The sequence below is a fragment of the Tursiops truncatus genome, chromosome 17, assembly GCF_011762595.2.
Source record: "Tursiops truncatus isolate mTurTru1 chromosome 17, mTurTru1.mat.Y, whole genome shotgun sequence".
NCBI lineage: Eukaryota > Metazoa > Chordata > Mammalia > Artiodactyla > Delphinidae > Tursiops > Tursiops truncatus.
The window spans coordinates 2,762,030-2,781,506 of NC_047050.1; the positions used below are offsets into that span (position 1 = coordinate 2,762,030).

The window sequence follows — 19,477 nt, forward strand, 5'->3', positions numbered from 1 at the left end:
AAATAGTTAATATTTTGTTTTTTGAAATTAGTAAGTGAAATTCACACTTCTATTGCATTGCTGAATCCTGAACTGTTCCTGGCCGCTTGGATCAGAGATGACAGGACTTCTCGAAAGTAACCACAAAAATAACTGTTAAAAAAGATCTAATTTGGGGAAGTCCCTGGCGGTCCAGTGGTTAGGGCTCAGCACTTTCACTGCCAGGGCCCGGTTTGAGCCCTGGTTGGGGAACTAAGATCCTACAAGCCACACGGTGCAGACAAAAAAATTAATTAAAAAAAAAAAAAAAACCTAATCTAAAAACACAAGTCTGCTTTCAGCGTAAGGTTTACTTCACTGCATCCCGGAGTGAACATATTTATTAAACCCTGTGTTTCAAGAAAACGATGCACTTACTCGTTCCAACAGCATTATCCTCTGCCTTTCTTCAGAGAGCATGTGGACGTTTTCTCTAAGAGAGAATGGCTTATTTTAGTTTAAGTCTTAAAATTCTGGACTTCACAGTCTCCAATAAGGTTTTAGAAATGTAACTGTTAATACAGAGCACTTTACAGATTTAAGGGTTTGTACTAAATTTTCAGAAGCAGCCTGTTTAAATGAGGACCCATTTTGATGGTGTAGGATGGTACGAAATTTATACCACAGATCCTGAATCTACATTGATAAACCTTTTGAAATTATGAGCAAAACTTTGCGCATGCATCTTTCTAGGGATAATGTCTGAAATTTCAAGCTTTCTCCCAGGGACCATTCTTCTTATCCATGTTACAGATAAAACGGTCATTCTTGGGCGGCTTCACCATTAAAACTAGAAACAAACAAAATGCCACAAGTCCTTGAGTGAGCTATAGAACTCAAAGCTTCAGTTCATAAAGAACAAACCAAATCTATATAAAGACTACAAAAGTATTCCTACATGTCTACAAAGCCCTAGTCACTGTCATGTGTGAATCTGCCCATCACACTGAGGTAGTCAGAAACTAATCAGAAAAGAAAACAAGAGCGAGCATGCAGGCTTTTATTTCATTCTTTTAAGCTGAGCCATAACTGACAAGTAAAACCGTAATACGTAATACATCTAAAGTGCGCAGCGCGACGGCCTGATACACATGTGCGCTGTGGGAGGAGTCCCTCCATCAAGTTAACTAACACACCCATCACCTCACGTCATTTACCCGCCTCTTCGGTGAGAACACCGCCCATGCTCCACCCCAGCCCCTGGCAGCCACTTTCCTGCTCTCTGCTTCCGTGAGTTTGAATTTTATCTGATTTTACTTCAGTTTCCACACAGAAGTGACAACTCCCTCCCCATAGCACGGCCTCAGCACGCTGGACGCACCCTAAGGAAGTCCTGCGCCCCTGACGCCATGGCCTCGAGGCCTGGACCCCACTGCAGGGTCCCCGCCCGGCCGCCTGCACGCTGCGGTGGCACCTGGGCACGGTATGAAAACGTGCCGAAGTGGATTCCCGCACACCATCAGTGGCGCTATCACAGGCCGCGGCACGGAGAATTCACACGCGCAGCTCTCAGGTCCACGGGCCGCGGCCCCCGGCGAGTAGGACGGGCACTCACCGGACAGACATCGTGCTGGTCTCCAGCGCTGAGTCCGGCCTGCCTTCGCTGAGGGCATCCGGGGCCTCCGCCGGGGGCTCGGGCGCACAGGCCCCATACAGCTCGGGGGCGGCGGCCACCCCCGGGAAGGGGACAGGGCCGCCGCCCCGCAGCCGGCTGACCTCCTCCTCCAGCCTCTTCTTCTCCTCCAGCAAGCGTGCGCGGTCCTCGGACAGGGACTCGATCAAATCTGCAGCCCCGGGCGGACGTGAGCGTTACAATCATGGAGTGTGACACGGAACTAACAACGCTGCGTGAGGAAGCGCCACTGACCTTTGTCCCGCTCCTGCTGCTGCATCGTGCTTTTCAGCTTGTCACTAAGGTCACTGATTATGTTCTCTTTTCTCATTTTCTCTCTTGTTAAAACAGTATTAAAATTGGTCTGCAACAACAGAACGATAACTACTTAAATTATCTGCATGCACAGGGCAGCCAGAGCTAAAGAAAATACGTCTATTTTTGCACGGTGCATCTCTATGGGGAGAAGAAAAAGCATAATTCACAAGTGATGTTTATTTTGAAATAAAAATGCCACGCTGTGGTAAACACATTTGATTGTATTTTCCTAGTTCCGTACTAAGATATGCTCCAATTTAATATCTTGAAAATGAATGCTATTTTCACATTATTGTCCACATATTTATTGTCAGAGGAAAAGCATCAGTAAATATGTCTTAAATGTGGGGGAAAGAAATAAAATAGCCAACACTTTAACCAGTGCTGTTATATACTTAACTGTTCCTTTTAGTGATCTCCCTGCCTCTGGAATCTTCCTTCTGTCCTTAGCTAAATCTCGATTCCACAGTCACATTTTGGACATGACTGTATCCCATCTCCTCCTCTCATCTGGATATCTGCTGGTTTATAATGGCTGGACCTGCCACTCCTCGACTTCTAGGAAAGCCTGCTCACTGCGGATCTCATACATGCTAGCTGCCTGCAGAGACCCCGTGAGCCAATTTCCACAGTTAAGAGTCAAGATCCTCCAGTCAATCATTAATGCCAATGATGCTAGAAACAGAGACGTTTAACAAGAACGTGGCATTCTTGGGCCAAAATTAGTGAATTTGTTAAATACTGAGTTAAACTCATTTCTAGCCAGAAAGCAGACAGGAAGATCCCCTCAAAAAGAATATTTATGATATGCCTTTGTATTAAACCATTGCTCTGTATCATTTATGGTAGAAAATTAACAAATATTTATAATAGTACATTAGTTACTTTGTTTTCATAACCTCTGGCTGTTTCTGCAATATCAAATGGATTTTCAGAAAAGTTAACACAATTTATAATACACATATTAGAAACAAGACTAGTTAATGTAAGAGCCAACTAGGGCCAAGGAGCCCTTATAAAGCTAGTTACAAATCAACTCAAGTAACTACCACTTAACATCCAAGCACCACTTAAAATTGGCAGGTACCTTAGGAGTCACCTCCCCTCTCATCTGACAGCTATTAAAAGAAGAACTACATTTGGATCAGATGGCTGGCAGCTTTCCACGCTGGTCTCCGTCTTATTTCATCCCCCCTTAATGCTGGAAGTCTGCAGTTGCACAGGCTCACAGGAGCACAGAGACAGGCAGCAAGAAAGCGGGAGAGAAAGACCTAGCTCACGGAGGAGAAGACATGAAAGAATGCACAACTTCAGACTTCTAAAAACAGACCTGAATGGCCTCTTCACTTTAAACCTGGTGGCTCCTCCCAGCCCTGGGCAGTGCATTTCCCTGGTTTCCGTGAAGCACACTCTTTCCGGTTACTCTTTCTCATTCCCCCTTTTCCAGGCTCCTCCCCAGGAGGAGGCCCTTCCCCAGGCCTTAACATTTAAAGTTCCTAAGTGTTTGGAGCTTTACTTCTACATTTTCTTTCTGTTCTCTGGTTGACATTTTTTTTTAACTCTAAAAAGACAATAAGAAAAGGAAAACTACACCACACCACATTAAATGTGCACATTAACTGTAACATGCCTACCAGTCTCAGAAACGTATTCCTCGGGATAAAAAAGGATGTCGTGCTACCCTGACCTGACTTACACCTGCTCTCACACCGGTCTGCTCTGGCAGCCCTCACTCTGCCCTGCGCCCCAGCCAGAGATCCTGATTACGTAGAAATCCAACCGCGTCGCTCCTTTATTTCCTCTCCCACTGCCGCCCAGCACCGTAGCTGATGTAATGTTCCCTCACAGGGCATCCTGACCCTCAGTGGACTGGCCGCTGCTGACCTCACAAGCGTCAGCTCTCACCACTGATCCATTTCAATAAGGGAATCACCAAAGTTCAACAGTATTCCACCATAACCTACCGCCAGCCTATCACATGGATAAGAATTATCAGCATGTAATTTAGAATAAAATTTTAGAGTTTAGAAAAAAAAATTCAAATATCATCTATGCAGCAGTACAAACACTTTCATTTGCAAAAACACCAAACTGATGTGAAGAGGTTAAATGCTGTTTACGAGGTCACACAGGTAGCTAGGCAACCAGGAACAGAATTTACATTGCCTCTTTCTAACCTAGCACTGCTTCATTCTGAAGCACCTACTATGTGACATAACGACGGTTAAAAAGAAAATGCTTCTATCACGAAGAAGATATTTAATAATAAATGCCATCAGGATCAATGTGGGAAAATCACATTTAAGATATAAGAAACCTCAGCTACACAAAGAAAATTTACTTGTGAATGTATGTTCATCTCCTCTAGACCTCAAATGAATGCAGTAAGGTGGGAGACCTACAAACCTGTTGTTCAGCAATCAAAGACGTTCGCACATTCTGCATTTCTTCGTTTTTTCTTTTCTCCTGCTCTTCAAGTTGTTCTAGAAACTTAGCTTTTTCTTCCTGGAGCTTTTCTTGAAGTTCAGCGACTAGGCTTGAAGAATCTTCTTTGGTAGATTCAATGGTATGACTTTAAAAATTAAATACAGCATTAATTTTTTGAAAATTACACAGAACTAACACAACATTATAAATCAACTATACTTCAATAACATTTTTTTTTTTTTTTTTGCGGTACACAGGCCTCTCACTGCTGTGGCCTCTCCCGTTGCGGAGCACAGGCTCCAGATGCGCAGGCTCAGCAGCCATGGCTCACGGGCCCAGCCGCTCCGCGGCATGTGGGATCTTCCCGGACTGGGACACGAACCCGTGTCCCCTGCATCGGCAGGCAGACTCTCAACCATAAAATTTTTTTTAAAAAGTAACCAAATGTATTTTAAGTACAATGTAAAGTCACTGAAGAATTTTGTCTAGAAAGAATGACATATAGTGAATTTAGATTTTTAAAAGACTGTTGTAAGGATCCTGGTCAGAACACCGGGGCATGTCTGCATGAGAGGTTTCAGCTGACACAGGACGCTAAGTAATAAGAATCCTGTAGGAGTGCAATTGTGCGCTCACATCGCGTGTGCATGCACAGGCGGGAAGGACCTTCCTTCCTAGGTGCCCTGCACCTGTACGCTGCCCAGTGCACCGAGGGGAGTGCTGTTTCTATTTCAGGGTCAGTGCTGTGCGAGGATGAGGCAGGAAGGACAGTTCAGGCACAAGGACGTTCAGACACTACTGACTCTGTAAACACACGGTCATCCCCAACACCCAGGATGAGCACCCGTGACATCAGCACAGGGTATATACTGACCCGCAAGGTGAACACTTTGGCAGTAAAAACAAAGAAAGGAGAGCTTACGGGGCTTCCCTGGTGGCGCAGTGGCTAAGAATCCGCCTGCCAGTGCAGGGGACACGGGGTCGATCCCTGGTCCAGGAAGATCCCACCTGCCGCGGCGCAACTAAGCCTGTGCACCACAACTACTGAGCCTGCACGCCACAACTACTGAGCCTGAGTGCCACAACTACTGAAGCCCGTGCGCCTAGAACCTCTGCTCCGCAACAAGAGAAGCCACCGCAATGAGCAGCCCGCGCACCACCAGGAAGAGCAGCCCCCGCTCGCCGCAACTAGAGAAAGTCCACACGCAGCCAAAAAAAAAAAACAAAAAAGAGCTTTTAACACAAAGAATGATCAAGAACCATGCTGTGCTGGGGCAGGGCTTTTCGTGGCTTTATGGGCGGCCCTCCTTATCCTTGGGTTCCGCATCCACGGATTCAACCAACCACGAGTTGAAAATATCCCAGAAAGTCCCAGAAAGCAAACCTTGAATTTGCCTGAGGGCTGGCAACTATTTACACAGCACCTGCATTGTTAGGTATTACAGGTAATCCAGAGATGCTCTGACGTGCACAGGAGGTTATATGCAAACACCGCACCACTCTATACAAGCTGACTTGGGCTTCGGCGGGTTCTGGTGTTGGGGGAGGTCCTGGAACCAATCCCATGACATCGAGGGACTGTTATTATTAGTCTGAGCCAAAGTACACACTGTGTCACACTGCTGGAGGCTCCCATAGAAAACGCTGCAGATTACCACCAGCCCCATCATTCAGATGCAGTTTGCAGGACTCCAAGGCCCCAGGCGGCTGACCTCAGGGGGCATTAACCCTAGCAAACTGAGCAGTAAGGAAGAGCTGAATATTTTAAGTAGCTTTTTAACAGCATCACTGGCGGGCTTCCTCTGGGGAATTAGGAGCCATGTTTGTGTTGTGTGGGGAGAAGACATAAAAAAGGGTTCCAGTATCTCACAATTTAGCTAAAGCTGTTTCTGATCCAGCGGTACTACCATGGAAATCTAAGAAATTTATCAATAAAGGTTGCCCTCCCCCAAAAGAGAAACTTACACAACCCTGTCTTTCCATATATTAATTTAAAACCTTAAAAAGGCCCTGAACTTAAAACTGAAGGAAGCAAGGTATATCTGTTACCAGCTGGGAACGTCATCCCATCACACAGAACTTGAAACAGAGCAACTCTGGTTCCCCCACGTCCATGAACCAGTGTGTGCGAGCAAAGCTATTACACCCAGTGCTCCTAGTAACTAGGAAACCCGCACTGAACACACACCAGAGTGGCCTCTCCCCCATCAGTGACTGTATTAGATTTGGGCCTAGTAACCGAGTAGTTGATCGTGGGTTTTCAAAAACTCTTCTGAGATCACAGAATAAGAGGTTCGAAACGACACCCTATTCCAGTGTTCCCGTCCCCAGGCAGACCCACAGCAACTGCTCCTGGACACACGCCTATGAGCGGCACGGGAGGCAGGCTTCCCGACACATACAAACCACACACACGTGTCCTGCATGCGTGTTCCGTGTACACGGGGTGTGAGAAAGCCCTTGCCCTCAACTCTCAAAATAATATATACTACTGACTTCATTTTTCCCAGTTATAAGGCACCCACTTTTAATTCTGCATTTGCTTAATCCCAAGTAGACGGAGCAGCTCTTCGCACCCTGGCTGTCTGTCTCCTGTCTTCTCTGACCTGTCGATTCACACCCTCCGCCCATTTTTCTCATGGATTGTTTGCCCTTTTCTCTCTGATCTGCGGGACCTCTCTGACATTACAGACATAATTAATACTCCCATTTATATCTCGCCAACGTTTCTCCCAGGCAGGTGGCCTCTCAACGCTGCTGCTGGCAGATGGACAACCGGCCGAGTGGGGACGGCTGGGAGAGGAGCTGGCCCGGGTGCCGTCACAACAGCACCACTCCCTTCATGTCGTCACATCAGCACCACTCCCTTCAAGTCTCCTCACTCCTTTCAAGGGTTTCCTCTGTGCGACGGCAGCCGAGAACGACACTATCCAGAATCCCCTTCCCAGGAAGCTCTGGTTTCAAGTTTGGCAACAAAAAGTTACCTGCATGAAGGAGTGCTAAAGAGTCTATCACTCCAGAGGGCGCTGTGACCAGACAGGAGGGCAGTGAGGGTCACAAGGGGTTTCCTGGGTCGACGTCTCAGTAGACACCTGGCAGCAATCTCCAGAGAATTTGTAACGGTTTCCTGACGAGCCACCAGCTTTGTACTTAAGGTGACTGTGAACCTACCGATTCCCAGCCCTTCAGCAGCAACGCTTACCCTTCGCTCCGCCAGCCCTCCCCAAATTCACACAAGTTCTAAACCTAGTATTAAACCCTTTATTCTTGGAATACTTAAAAGAGGTTCTATTTTTCTAAGCTCATACCAGACAGATACAAATACGACCCTAGGGGAGAAAACCATCAAGACAGGGACCTAGAACTGATTCTCTGACCGGCTCCAACCGGAAGGCAGCAACCACCTTGGCGCCAGGGCAATGGGCACTCCAGTGGAGCCAGGCCCCCACTGCAGAACCGGACAGCTGTGTCTTCCGGGAGCGAGAGTCTGGAGACATCCAGCGGAGCCCCCAGTGCCCACCAAGCTCCCCTACCCCCTTCCCTGGAGAGATCAGGATCACCTTCCTGAGGTCCCTTCTCAGTTAAGCTGATCTTCCTTCTCGACAACCTCTCCCACCATTTCACTACTACCAGACCCAGAGCGGCTTTCAAATCCCCAGATCCCAGAGGAGCTAAAAATCTAACCAAGGAGAAAATACAATTGCAAGATTTTCTTCATTTATTTTGGCAGAATCATAGGAAGTATGTACACGGATGGATCCAATGAGAGTTAGAACAGGAAGAATCAGGCCAAAATTTGCGTGGATGTAAAGACCAGAGATTCTAGATTCAATATTAGCTATTATCAGTTTGCTATGGTGATTGCCTGAGACGTGGACCTAACGGGTAAACCACGGCCTGCGGGCCAGATCCGGCCTGTGACCTGTTGAGTTTCACCGGAGCACAGCCGCGCCTGTTTGTTCATCTCTCTCACTCCTCTTGATACAACAGCGAAGCTAAATAGCTCAGAGACCACTTAGCCCACAAAGCCTAGAATACTGAAAAGGAAGCCTTCACAGAAAGTGCCAACTGGTTCCCTATACCAGTGACTCTCAAAGGGTGATCCACAGAACCCCGGAGGTAACTAAGACACTGTCCAGGGATCACTAAGGTCAGAACTACTCACACGATGACGCCAAGATGCTGTCTTTTACTCCCTGCTGGCATCGCACAGATGATAAAACTGTTGACACCTTAATGGAGAGACAGCAGCACCAACTATACTCTCAATCACTGTATCCTGCACTTCAAGGCGCTCCAAGTGAAGGCAGGTTTACTTTGGAATATCCTTGATGCAGTAAAATTATTAATATTACTGGATCCTGACCACTGAGCCTACATCTTTTAATCCTCTGTGTGACAAAACGAGAAGTACCTACGAAGCCCTTCTGCATCACGAGGTACGTCTGTCTCATGGCAAAGCACCTGCACAGCTGTTCTGTGTGCGCCGAAGGAGCACCTTCTTTCATGGTGCGCTACTTCTATTTGAAAAATGACAAGCTTTGGTTACTTAGACTTGCGTTTTTGATAGATGTTTTCTCAAAAATGATCAACGTTACTTCAATGAATAAATGACATAATTTGTTACCACTGACAAAATGTGACACTTTAAAAAGAAACTAAAATCTCGAGCTTTATCATATACCCCTGGTAGGGCCCAGAGAATGCTCCTTCACCAAGGCTTTCAGAAACACCACCCCAAAGGCTCTGCAGGGCGCCTGCAGGACAGGGAGAGTGGCGGGACAAGCCAGTAAAATTCAGCGAGCTTCACGGGCAGGACAGGCTCTGGAGGGGAGGGGCCGACCAGCACCACTTAACCAGACGCAGGACGTGGCACCCTCACAGGCAGCAGAGCCTGAGCAACCGAAAGTCTGACCCAGAAAAACCTCTGGCAGTGGCTGTCACTAGGGCTCTAACAGAATGGGCCGATAAAGGCTTTTAAACTGACTTTTAAAAAACCCAGTAGCTGGCGTTCAGAGATCTAACTTCCAGAGAATCGCCATCTTTCACCCAATTCCAAGACTTGAGTCAGTCACCAACTACAATGCCAAAATTTTATACAGAGTTTTCTTTCCAACCTTCAAAGAGACCCACGGCCATTTTCCAGGCTGAGTGTGTATTCAAGGAAGGTAATTAATCAACTTTTGAGGGAATCCTGAGCATCGGCTCTCACGTAACTCTAATGCCGCTGTGGTCCACCAGGACACCACTGACAACCATACACGAGAGACGCGTCCTTCCATCCAGGATCTGAAATGGAACAGATGTAAACGCAACTGTTGGCGAATCACTGCTGGTCCCCCTACTGATGGAACGAGGACCATTATGGCAGGAAGAGCCATAAAATCCCTGAAACACAGAGGAGATTTCTACCACAATCTCGCTCAACTTAAGTATGTGTCCTGTCGGAAACATATAAAAACAAGCAACGGGTTATCATGATTTAATCAGGTAGTGACTCCAATAAAACTGCTATTTCATACATAACCTCTTCACTGGAGCAAATTAACAAGACCACTACTACCTGACATGTAGCTACTGATTCGGTGATTTCTTCCCCCTTTATTCTTATTAGTACAGACCAGGGATAAACAAACTTTTCTCTGTAAAGACAAATACTGAATAGTATAAATGTTACTCAGACAATCTCCGTCACAGCTACTCAACTCTGCTGAAAGCAGCCACAAAGCAGAAATGGCCTCTCCGTGAGCCAATACAGCTGTGTTTACAAAACCAGGCTGTGGGCTGGATTCCCACAGGCCACAGACTATCAATCCCGGGTAGAGACCACAGGAAGCAGTGTGATTTCACCAACAGGGACCGCAATCGACTCTGTCTTATCCAGGATTAGATCAACTCTCCGGGCCTCTGTTGAAGTCTCGTAGGCAGGCATTATCGACCTTCCTGCTATCCCTCAAGAAATCACACTAACGCAACCCACTTATGGCAACATGCTCCTCAGGCCTGGTAAACAGGAATTAGCCACTACCTGAGCTACCAGGGCAAGACACATGAGTGCCGGTGGGGTGAGCAATGAGGGCCGTGGAAGCCCACAAGCCTGTCAGCACAGCGAGATTTCTGAGTGCCCAGCGGTCCAGGCCTGCGAGACGCCCGTCCAGGGTGCGGGTGAGGACCCCGAGGGCTGCGGGCAGCACCCAGTACGCTCAGCTGCTCCTGGACACCTGCCCAGCCTCCTGCTGTGTGGGAGCCCCTGCAACCCGTGCCAGCTGCCCTGCGGCGGGGCCCGTCTCCCAGCGGGTGTCAGACGTGTCTGCAGCAGAAACGGGCAGTGTACGGGGCCCCGGCAAGTCCTACAGGAGAATCGCGGCTGAGGCCCTCAGGATTCTGAAGCAGGTGAGCGTTTCCCTTCCGTAAGATGGCTCAGGGCTCGCTCCTGGGTCTGTAGAGGCCGAGAGCCTGACCGTGCTCTCCCCAGTTACCGTGTGACCCGAGCCGCCTGTCAGGAAGAGGACACTGTCTCGCCCACGGAGCCAGGACGCCGGGGGGGACACTCGGGTGACGACGTGGTGGACGCGAGGCGGGCCCACACGAGCCCCAGCAGCGCCAGGCGGGCACAGGAGGTGCTTCCCTTCCCTCTATCACAGCCACGGCGAGCCCGGCAGGGAAGCAGACTGGCGGGCCCGGTTTCCAGAGGACGCTGCACAACACGCGGGCCCGGCTCCAGAGCCCAGGGGCAGGACGAGAGCCCGGCGGGCAGGGGCGCCCATGATCAGCAGTGAACTCGAGGACGCCCGCCCCGGGGGAGGACCGGCCAACAGAGTATGGGAGAGAGGCCGTCCGTGTGGAAAGGTGAACGAAGAGCCGCGCATCCACTCCGGGGTGGCGGGAATGCTCCAGGGAGGGGAGACGGGGGACAGAGGCCGCGTCGCAGGAGCCTGGCTCCGGCAGGTCAGTGCGGGTGAGAGAGACGCGGGAGCCGCGGGAGGCCAGGGTGCTCGGTGCCGGGCGGCCAGCCGTGCTGCGCCCACCCCAGTGCCAGAGCCTCACCTGCACCGGATTATTCACGGAACCCCCTCTGCAACCGGAAATCCGCCAACGAGGAGGACGAGCGTGGAGTCCGGAAGGAGAAGGGCGGCTGGGCCTGCTCCCCGGGGCCGCTCCCCGTCGTCCAGGAACACAGTCCCGGGCCGAGCCGCACCCCGAGCCCATCGCTGGGCCCCGCGGGGACGCCCGGAGCCGCCGCGCCGTCCCAGGGGCCCCGCCGGCCGCCAGCCGAGGTGGGCGCGCCCGCGTCTGTCCTCCTGCTGTGTCACCGGTGCCCTCCCGGCCTTCTGCGGTGACTGCCGGGACCTCGGCGTCCCCCAAGCTCTGAGAAGGTTCGAGTATGGCCTAGTTCCTCTAAGAGCCCGCCATCCTTCCAGAACACATAAAGGCTTTCTGTCTTCAAAACAGACGCGGAGGGTAAACTGCGCACCAGGGTATGAACACCACACAGCGGACAGTCGATCACTGGAGGCGGTGTAAAAGTCCCTTTAACCTCCGGCCAGAGGTTAAAACAGCCAATGCAAATATACCTATCATATGTTCCCTTGGAAAAATTAATGATGGAACCAACCGATAACGTTCTAGAAATTGTTTATTAGGCCACAAACCCCTTCAAGTAATTTTAACGAGTGGAAATGCAGAAGCCCAATTTCTCTCGGCCAAGGCAGTAACATCCGGCAGCAACAATAACAACGCAAAAACCCTCACCACTGTATAAACCCAGCATTTAACGTTATCTTTTGAATCACAGAGGAAATAACTGAAATTGTAATATCAAGAAAATAACCACCAGAAAGCTACACAGCACCAACCCGGAAGTTACTAACTGCTGCTCTTTATACATACATACATACAGTATTTTAAAAGAATGAAAATAAGTAACTTTCAAATGAAGAATTTAGGGAAAGAACTACAAATAAACCAAAAGGAAATTTATAACTTGAATAAGAAGATCCCGAAAACATAGGAAATTTTCAAAAATTATTCCTCTCAAAATCCAAAAGACGAATCCATTTTTAAAAGCCATCCTAATGGATTCACGTAGCCTGTTAATTCTTTTTAGATGTCTGTGAGAAACACTACTTTCAAAAGTACGTTTTCACTTCATAAAGTATCTCCACTGTTACCGTTACCTAAGGTATTACCTAAGGTAAATGAGTAAATCAAGGCACTGCGATTACGCTCACAATTAAAACCTCCATCACTGAGACTTTAATTTTATGATTAGAGACTAAAGTTCATTCTTACCTTTTTGCTATTTGACTCTCAAGATGTTTAATTTTTTCTAACAACTCCTTCTCAACAGCTTCCCTTTCCAAGCTCATTTCTTTACGGGCAGTCTCAACAGCTGCCTCTTTTTCACAATTAAGCCTCTGAATCAGCTGTTCTCGGTCCTGTTTGTGCCACATGACACATTCCTCTTTGTCTTTTTCAAGGTTCTGGATAATAGCTCTGTACTTCTCTTCTTGCCGGGTGATCTTCTCATCTTTTTCTTTCTCAAGAGCACTCAGTTCTGAGTCCAGTTTACTCTGCAGTTCAGCCAATCCTTCTTTCAGGCCTTTTTCTACTTCAGATGCTTGGTGATGCAATGATGTCACTTTGTTTACCTCGGCCCTAAGCATATCAGATTCTTCTTCGTGTCTACTGATTAACTCTGAAATGCACTGATCTTTTTCAATTGTCATTAAAGTTCGCAGTTCGGCCAAGCCCACCTGGTAATTTTCATTATCATCTTGAATCTTCTGGTTTAGTTTACCTATCTCTGTTCTCAAATGTTCTGTCTCTTGTTCCACGAGAGATTTTAAGCTCTCTTTCTGCTGGGCTCTGCTTTCTTCCAGCAAAATTTTTATTTCATCCGTTTCTGCTTCCTTCAGGGCAAGTTCAACCTCTAACTTACACCTCATGTCCGACAAATCAGAAACCTTGAGTTTTAATTCCTGGAGCTGCTGTTCTTTTTCCTGGATGGCTGTGGCATGAGAATCTTGCATCTGCTCGATTCTCTGTTGACTTTCCTTTTCTAATTTCTCCAAACAGACCTCGTGGCCGGTCATGACCTTCTTGAGCTCCTGAGTGTGCCTGACTTGCAGAGTGTCCTCCAAGTCCTTCAGGTGGCTCTGCTCCAGGCACTGGAGCTCTGCCCTCAACAGCTGGAGCTTCTCATCGTTCTCCACGCGGAGCCTCTTTAAGTCTGCTAGCACGGTCTCCCGTGACTGCTTCAGTTCTTCCATCTCGCAGTGTTGCGTATGCATTATACTTTCCATCTCTAACAACTTCTGATCCTTTTCTTTCTGCAGGCAGATGACAGCTTCCTTCTCATGTTTAACCAAAGCAAATTCGTTATCTTTATTTTGTAAAACCTCCTCAAGGCACACCAAGTCTCCTTTCAGCTTTGTGATTTTGTTTTCATTTTCTTCACTCTCCTTTACTAGTGCAGCAAGTTTGCCCTCATATTCACTTTTTAAAGACTGTAGTTCTTTTTGGTGTCTTTCATTTAGTGTTATTTCCAAAGAGCATTTTACTTTTTCAATAATGTTTCTTATTTCTACTGCTGTACACTTTAAAGAATTTGAGAAGTCACACTGTTCCTTCTGCACAAACGTTCGGAAGTGGCAAAGGTCCTCCTTTATGGTTTGTACACTGAGGTGCGAGTCGTGGGCAGTGACACGGCACTTCTCCAGCTGGACACCGAGAGACGCGTGGTGGCCCGACTGCTCCTGACCTCGGGCACTCGTGTCCTGCATTCGCCTGCTGTCGATGGCATTGATGACTGAGGAGTAAAGGGATTCCACCATCATCTCTGGACTCTGTGGATCACTGATAGGATTGGGAGATGACAAGTTTTCCTCTATTACAAACTCATTCACTGCAGACATGAAATCTGATTCAGGACTTTCTGCTAATGAATCCAAGTCTAACGAAGCCTGGTGAAGAGTCTGTTCTATGTTTGGATGGGGGATAGTTTCAAAATCAAATGTATGTGCATCAATGCTATCCGGAGACAATTCTTCTAAGGGACAGACTGCAGGACACAAGGGGCCCTGCACAGTGAGTGGAGGGGGTGTTCTGGGTGAGGTAGTAGTTGTGATTCCTGTCGTGCTTTCTATCCGGGGTGAGGAAGCCGCCTGTGGGGACGTCTGACTCGCGGATGCCTGGAAAAGAGAGGGACAGGCTTACAGAGCTGCAGCAACACAGGCATTTACGCTAACGGGCGAACCACTGGAAAGAACGGGATTTGCCTTTTGTTCGCTCAGTAGGTCTGTAATGGTCTGTGACATTTCATCCAAACTTTGTGCTGCTTTTACCAAATTATGTAGAGCAAGTACATGCTGGTGTAGAGGGTCAAAGTCACAAAGTAAGGGCACCCTGAAACAGAGCACAATCGAATTAGATTTCTAATTTCTCAATGAAAAATGGATAACTGCAACCAAATACTATAATCTATGTCAAAAGCAACTCACCATCGTCTTTCAGTCAATACCAGGAATAGTTCAAGCAGACTAAGACATATCATTAAAGGGGGGGGGAAGGAGAGGGTGGGACGAATTGGGAGATCAGGATTGACATAAATACACCACCGTGTGTAAAATAAATAGCTAGTGGGAACCTGCTGTACAGCACAGGGAGCTCAGCTCAGTGCTCTGTGACGACCTAGAGGGGTGGGAGGTCCAAGAGGGAGGGGATATAGGTATACATATGGCTGATTCACTTCACTGTACAACAGAAACTAACACACCATTGGAAAGCAATTATACTCCAATTAAATAAATAAATAAATATATATAGTAAATAAAAGTGATAAATCAGAAATCTCTCACAGTATGCAGCAACGTCAGATCACTACCAGAAAAGAATTAACTTCACGTAAGGCATTAATTCCCTCCTAGTTTATCTTCTTCATTTTTTTCTGATCACTTTTATACTCCCCAGAAACTTCCCAGCAGCCACGAGCAGCCAGCTCTCACAATGTGCTCCTCTGCTCCGGCACCCCTCGCGGTGCTGCTGCCCTTCCCACAGCTCCAGAGTAACGAAATCATCACAAGGCAGTAACTAAAGCTAAAAATATGAACTGTATTTACCTGAGGAACGGCTGAACTTCGGAAGGACAAAATGATTGCAGAAACTGTAAATCTTTTAATGAAATATCTGGAAGTTCACAGTCAAACTTTCGAGGCTTCTGTGTCTATATTAAAAAAATAGTAATTTACAAAAAAATATACAGTATAATTTTGTAACTGATTTCTTAGTATAATCAAATTCAATAACCAACAAAAATGCTTCAAATGATCTCCTCACACCTAAGAAACTGAATAAAATAATAAAAGGCAAATGAGGGACTATTCAGTGAGGATGGGGAGACCACTTTTCTGAGTCTGAAATAACAGGGACGTGCAAGCTGTTGGTGATCAACTGCCGTGCTCACTCCCCACTTCTCTGTTCTCAGCGTCTTTTCATGGGAATTCTGGTATTCCCGCCAGCATTAAAGGAACCCACTTGTCTCGCTATTACACAGGCTATTCCCAAGTTTCTACCTGACCAACAGCACAGTCGTGAGGATAGCCCCAGCCCTCTGTATCTATTCCTGTCACCTACTAGCGTGCTGTGTTGTTTTAATGCAGTAAAGATCGTTTTTTCTTACGCAAAACTTCCTCCTTGCCCTTTTCTTCACCTTTTCATTACATTTTCCAAAATACAAAGTCTTAGCCAATTTCAGATTCATAAAAAAATTATCTACCATTTCTTTATAAATACTGCCAAGAAATGCACCTTTTAGGATAACTCCAATGGTCTGAGTCATCACTTATGCAGATTTAGAGACGTCAAGACACCCTTCATTAAGCAGGGTTCCTAGATAAAGGAGTGTGGGAAATCCTGCCTATTACAACACTCATTCATAGATACACAAAAGCACATACATTTAAAGCCCTAAGGAATCCTGCAGTACAAACACATGTTTAACAGTTAAGCAGTGTGTCTGAGGAGAAAACAACAAACCTACAGCATTTCCAAAACTTCTTTGATCACGGAATCATATGTTTCATGTAATAAAATTAGTGGTCCCCAGACCACTCTGGTTTAGAAATACAGCAACCTTATTTTTCATGGTTTCAATGAAGATGACCTGATGGGTCACCCTATTCTGATTTGTGCAACATGAATGATAGGGGAGGGGAGGGGAGGGAAAGGGCAGCAGGGACAGGAGGGGTGGAGACAGATAAGGTGAGGGGGAGAATCTGTTCCCACCCATCTCGACAGTGCAGTAGGACTTCATCGTCCCATGCAGTGAAAACTCCTGACCAAAAACTATGAATTCATCTTAAAGCCAAAAACATTTTGATAAAAAATTTCTGTTTCTGATAAATATCTCTACTTCTGAAATAAAGGTCTGAACACACACAGGATTTAGTCATATTAGAAAATAAATTACGTACACAAAAGGATGGGGGCCAGGAGTCCAATCCCCTAAACAGACGATTTCTTAAAAAGGACTTCCCTGTGTAAAGAAATTAACAATATGGTTATTTTACAACTCATGCTATATAATGCTATTCATATCTATGAAATAAAAACAGCATTTTTTCTTAAAAAGTATGTTATTAATAAAGAACACTTACTAAATAACTTCCCAAAGGATTCCCTTTTTGACTTTTCAGCCTCATATAATCGCTTTCCGTCTTTGACTAAAGCACCAGCCCACTAAGAAAAGGAAAGCCTCTGTTAGTGTCACACGCCAAGTCACTGAGGCTCAGGCACAATCAAAGTACAATCCAACCTGCATACCTCCCTGTAGTGTTTTATGAACATCTTTCTCCTGACAACCTCAACAGCAGCTAAGCAGTACATCTGAGGAACTGTACTCAGAGCTTCAACGATCTTGACTCTCTCTAAGAGCTCTATAACGAGGCGGAGCAAAGCCTGCAACTTCTCTCCATCCTGATCAGCATGAAGCATCACAAAGCAACACCACCTACAGAATGAAATCAAGACACACAAGCTCTGTAAACATCATCCAAGCCCATGTCAATCAACCAGTGAAGTATGTCAACATGGTGATAAGATTACGCCATCACTTGGGAGAAATAAAAAAAAATCAACTCTCAACATCCCAAATTAGATACCCTAGAATCACTTACTTCAGTCTGACATGAAGGTTATTTGCTAGTTCTTGTTTGGCAGTGGTGCACTTCTGTTTAATATCCAACAGTTTTCTATGATTTTGCAACATAATCATCAACTGATTTGCATGACTCAGGCACAAATCAGGTAACACAGACGCATCTTTCAAGTTTTCAGCTCTCATCTGATTAGCTAAAAATCCCTTTGGGAGAAAATATTTTAAAGGATATTAACTTTCATGAAAACCATGAGCATTCATTTAAGAGGAAAAGCTTTACGTTAGACATGAACTGTTCTACTTTCAAATAAGATTTTAAAATCTCCTACTTTTCTGAGTGTAGTAGGTGTGTCCATAGCAAAGATTCAGAGTTCTTAAGAAATGTATGCTCATCTAATTCTGTTCCATTTTCGTGCTAGAAAAAAAAAAATGAGACCCAGGAAGCTAAAGCAACATATCCAAGGACACAGCAGGCAAATCAGAACTAGAACCTATGACTGTAAACTCCTGTTACACCACAGTTCAGTCAGAGCACAGGTAAATAAAATCAGGGGCACTGACTTGAAGCCCTGTGAAAACTAACAACAGATTTAATCTAATCAATGATATTCAATAGCATATTATACACTTCCCCCAATAAAAATCAATCGACTTTGCACTACTCCCTGAAAAGTCATTCCCTCCTCTGGTATTTCTGGGCTATTATACACTTTGTTCCACTGATCTGTGCTCATTATCTTTAGAACAATGACTTCTACAGTGTATTTTATTGTTTCATAGGAAAAGTAATTATCACACTTTTTTATTAGCTATCCTTATTTATTTTCACAGGTGAACCTTCCATCTTTTTGTTAGGCAGGGATGGTTTTTAGACTATAGATTAATTCAGACAGATGTGCCAAAGCCAAGAGCAAACACTTAAAAAAAAAAAAGTCCAAAGACATCTTGATGAGACATCTTGCTGATCACTGTATTCACAGGTTTTTTCCCTACTCTACTCACTAGTTACCATGTTATAGAAGTTTTAGGATCTGCACACCCATCTCGCTGTCACACTTGCTACTATAGGTAATTATCCTGGTAGGGCTCAACCACACAACCAACAAAGGACAGCAAGTGTGTCTTCTTACTTTCTGGTAGTTCTCTCTCTCTTTTCTGTTTCATGTTTTTTCTAAATATCATGAAAATATTTAAGTTTAAATGATGTGTGTTAAAAAAAAGTCGAGATGATTCAATATATGAAAGTAAGATAATTTTAGTATTTATTTTACATCTTATTTTTCTTTCAATATCCTGCGTGCTTAACCGTGGCTGTGCTTTTTCTGTAACTTAATCTATTTTTACAAAGTAACTTACTGCTTTATTCTCTTTTGATAAAATCTTAATAGGTTTTCAATTGCTTTTTACTGAATCCAAGAAAAATATGGCATCAATCCACAATTCATGAAGTACAAGCCCAATGCAGGAGAAATACAAAGAAAGCCACACCTCACCATGTCAAACTGCTAAAACCCAAACCAAAGGCAAAGTGCTACAAGTAAATCAGTAACAGCCTAGAATTCTCTATTAAGAGAAAATATCCTTCAGAAACAAAGGATTTTCAAATGACAAAACCTGCATTTGCCCCTGGAAGGAAATACTAAAGGATATTTTAACGTATGATAGACTTTAATACATCAAGGATGTATGTATTCCTTAAAAGGAATACAGCTAATACGTTAAAAAGACAATATACTATGACCACATTGAGCTTATTCCAAGAATCCAAGGATGGTCCAAGATTCGAAGCAGAACGTACCTTTCTTAATCTGATAAAGGGTTTCTATTAAAACAAGGAGGAAAAACAACCTACTACGAACACTGTAATGGTGAAATGTCGATCATTTTTACAGATCAGGAATTAACCAAGGACACCCAGTATCACATCTATCTTAGCATTACACTGA

At 45.6% G+C, this 19,477-nt stretch overlaps 1 protein-coding gene across 9 annotated transcripts in view; it reads right to left on the minus strand.

The window, feature by feature from the left end:
• Positions 1-19,477, minus strand: part of RB1CC1 (RB1 inducible coiled-coil 1) — a 59,426-nt gene that overhangs the window by 7,901 nt on the left and 32,048 nt on the right. For 8 of the 9 annotated variants that reach the window (XR_002174411.3, XR_002174410.3, XM_019925353.3 and 5 more), the window contains 11 exons: positions 17,551-17,735; positions 17,198-17,384; positions 17,032-17,113; positions 16,849-16,910; positions 15,496-15,599; positions 14,656-14,782; positions 12,668-14,568; positions 4,355-4,520; positions 1,886-1,994; positions 1,574-1,802; positions 397-451 (listed from right to left, as the gene is read on the minus strand). Coding sequence is in view for 6 of the 9 variants with exons in the window: in XM_019925353.3 (XP_019780912.1) it covers positions 397-451; positions 1,574-1,802; positions 1,886-1,994; positions 4,355-4,520; positions 12,668-14,568; positions 14,656-14,782; positions 15,496-15,599; positions 16,849-16,910; positions 17,032-17,113; positions 17,198-17,384; positions 17,551-17,735 (3,207 nt within the window). In the remaining 3 variants the exon portion in view is untranslated. Of the gene's footprint in view, positions 1-396; positions 452-1,573; positions 1,803-1,885; positions 1,995-2,348; positions 2,550-4,354; positions 4,521-12,667; positions 14,569-14,655; positions 14,783-15,495; positions 15,600-16,848; positions 16,911-17,031; positions 17,114-17,197; positions 17,385-17,550; positions 17,736-19,477 lie in introns of those variants that run through there. The other variant, XR_012327143.1, reaches the window with a different exon arrangement.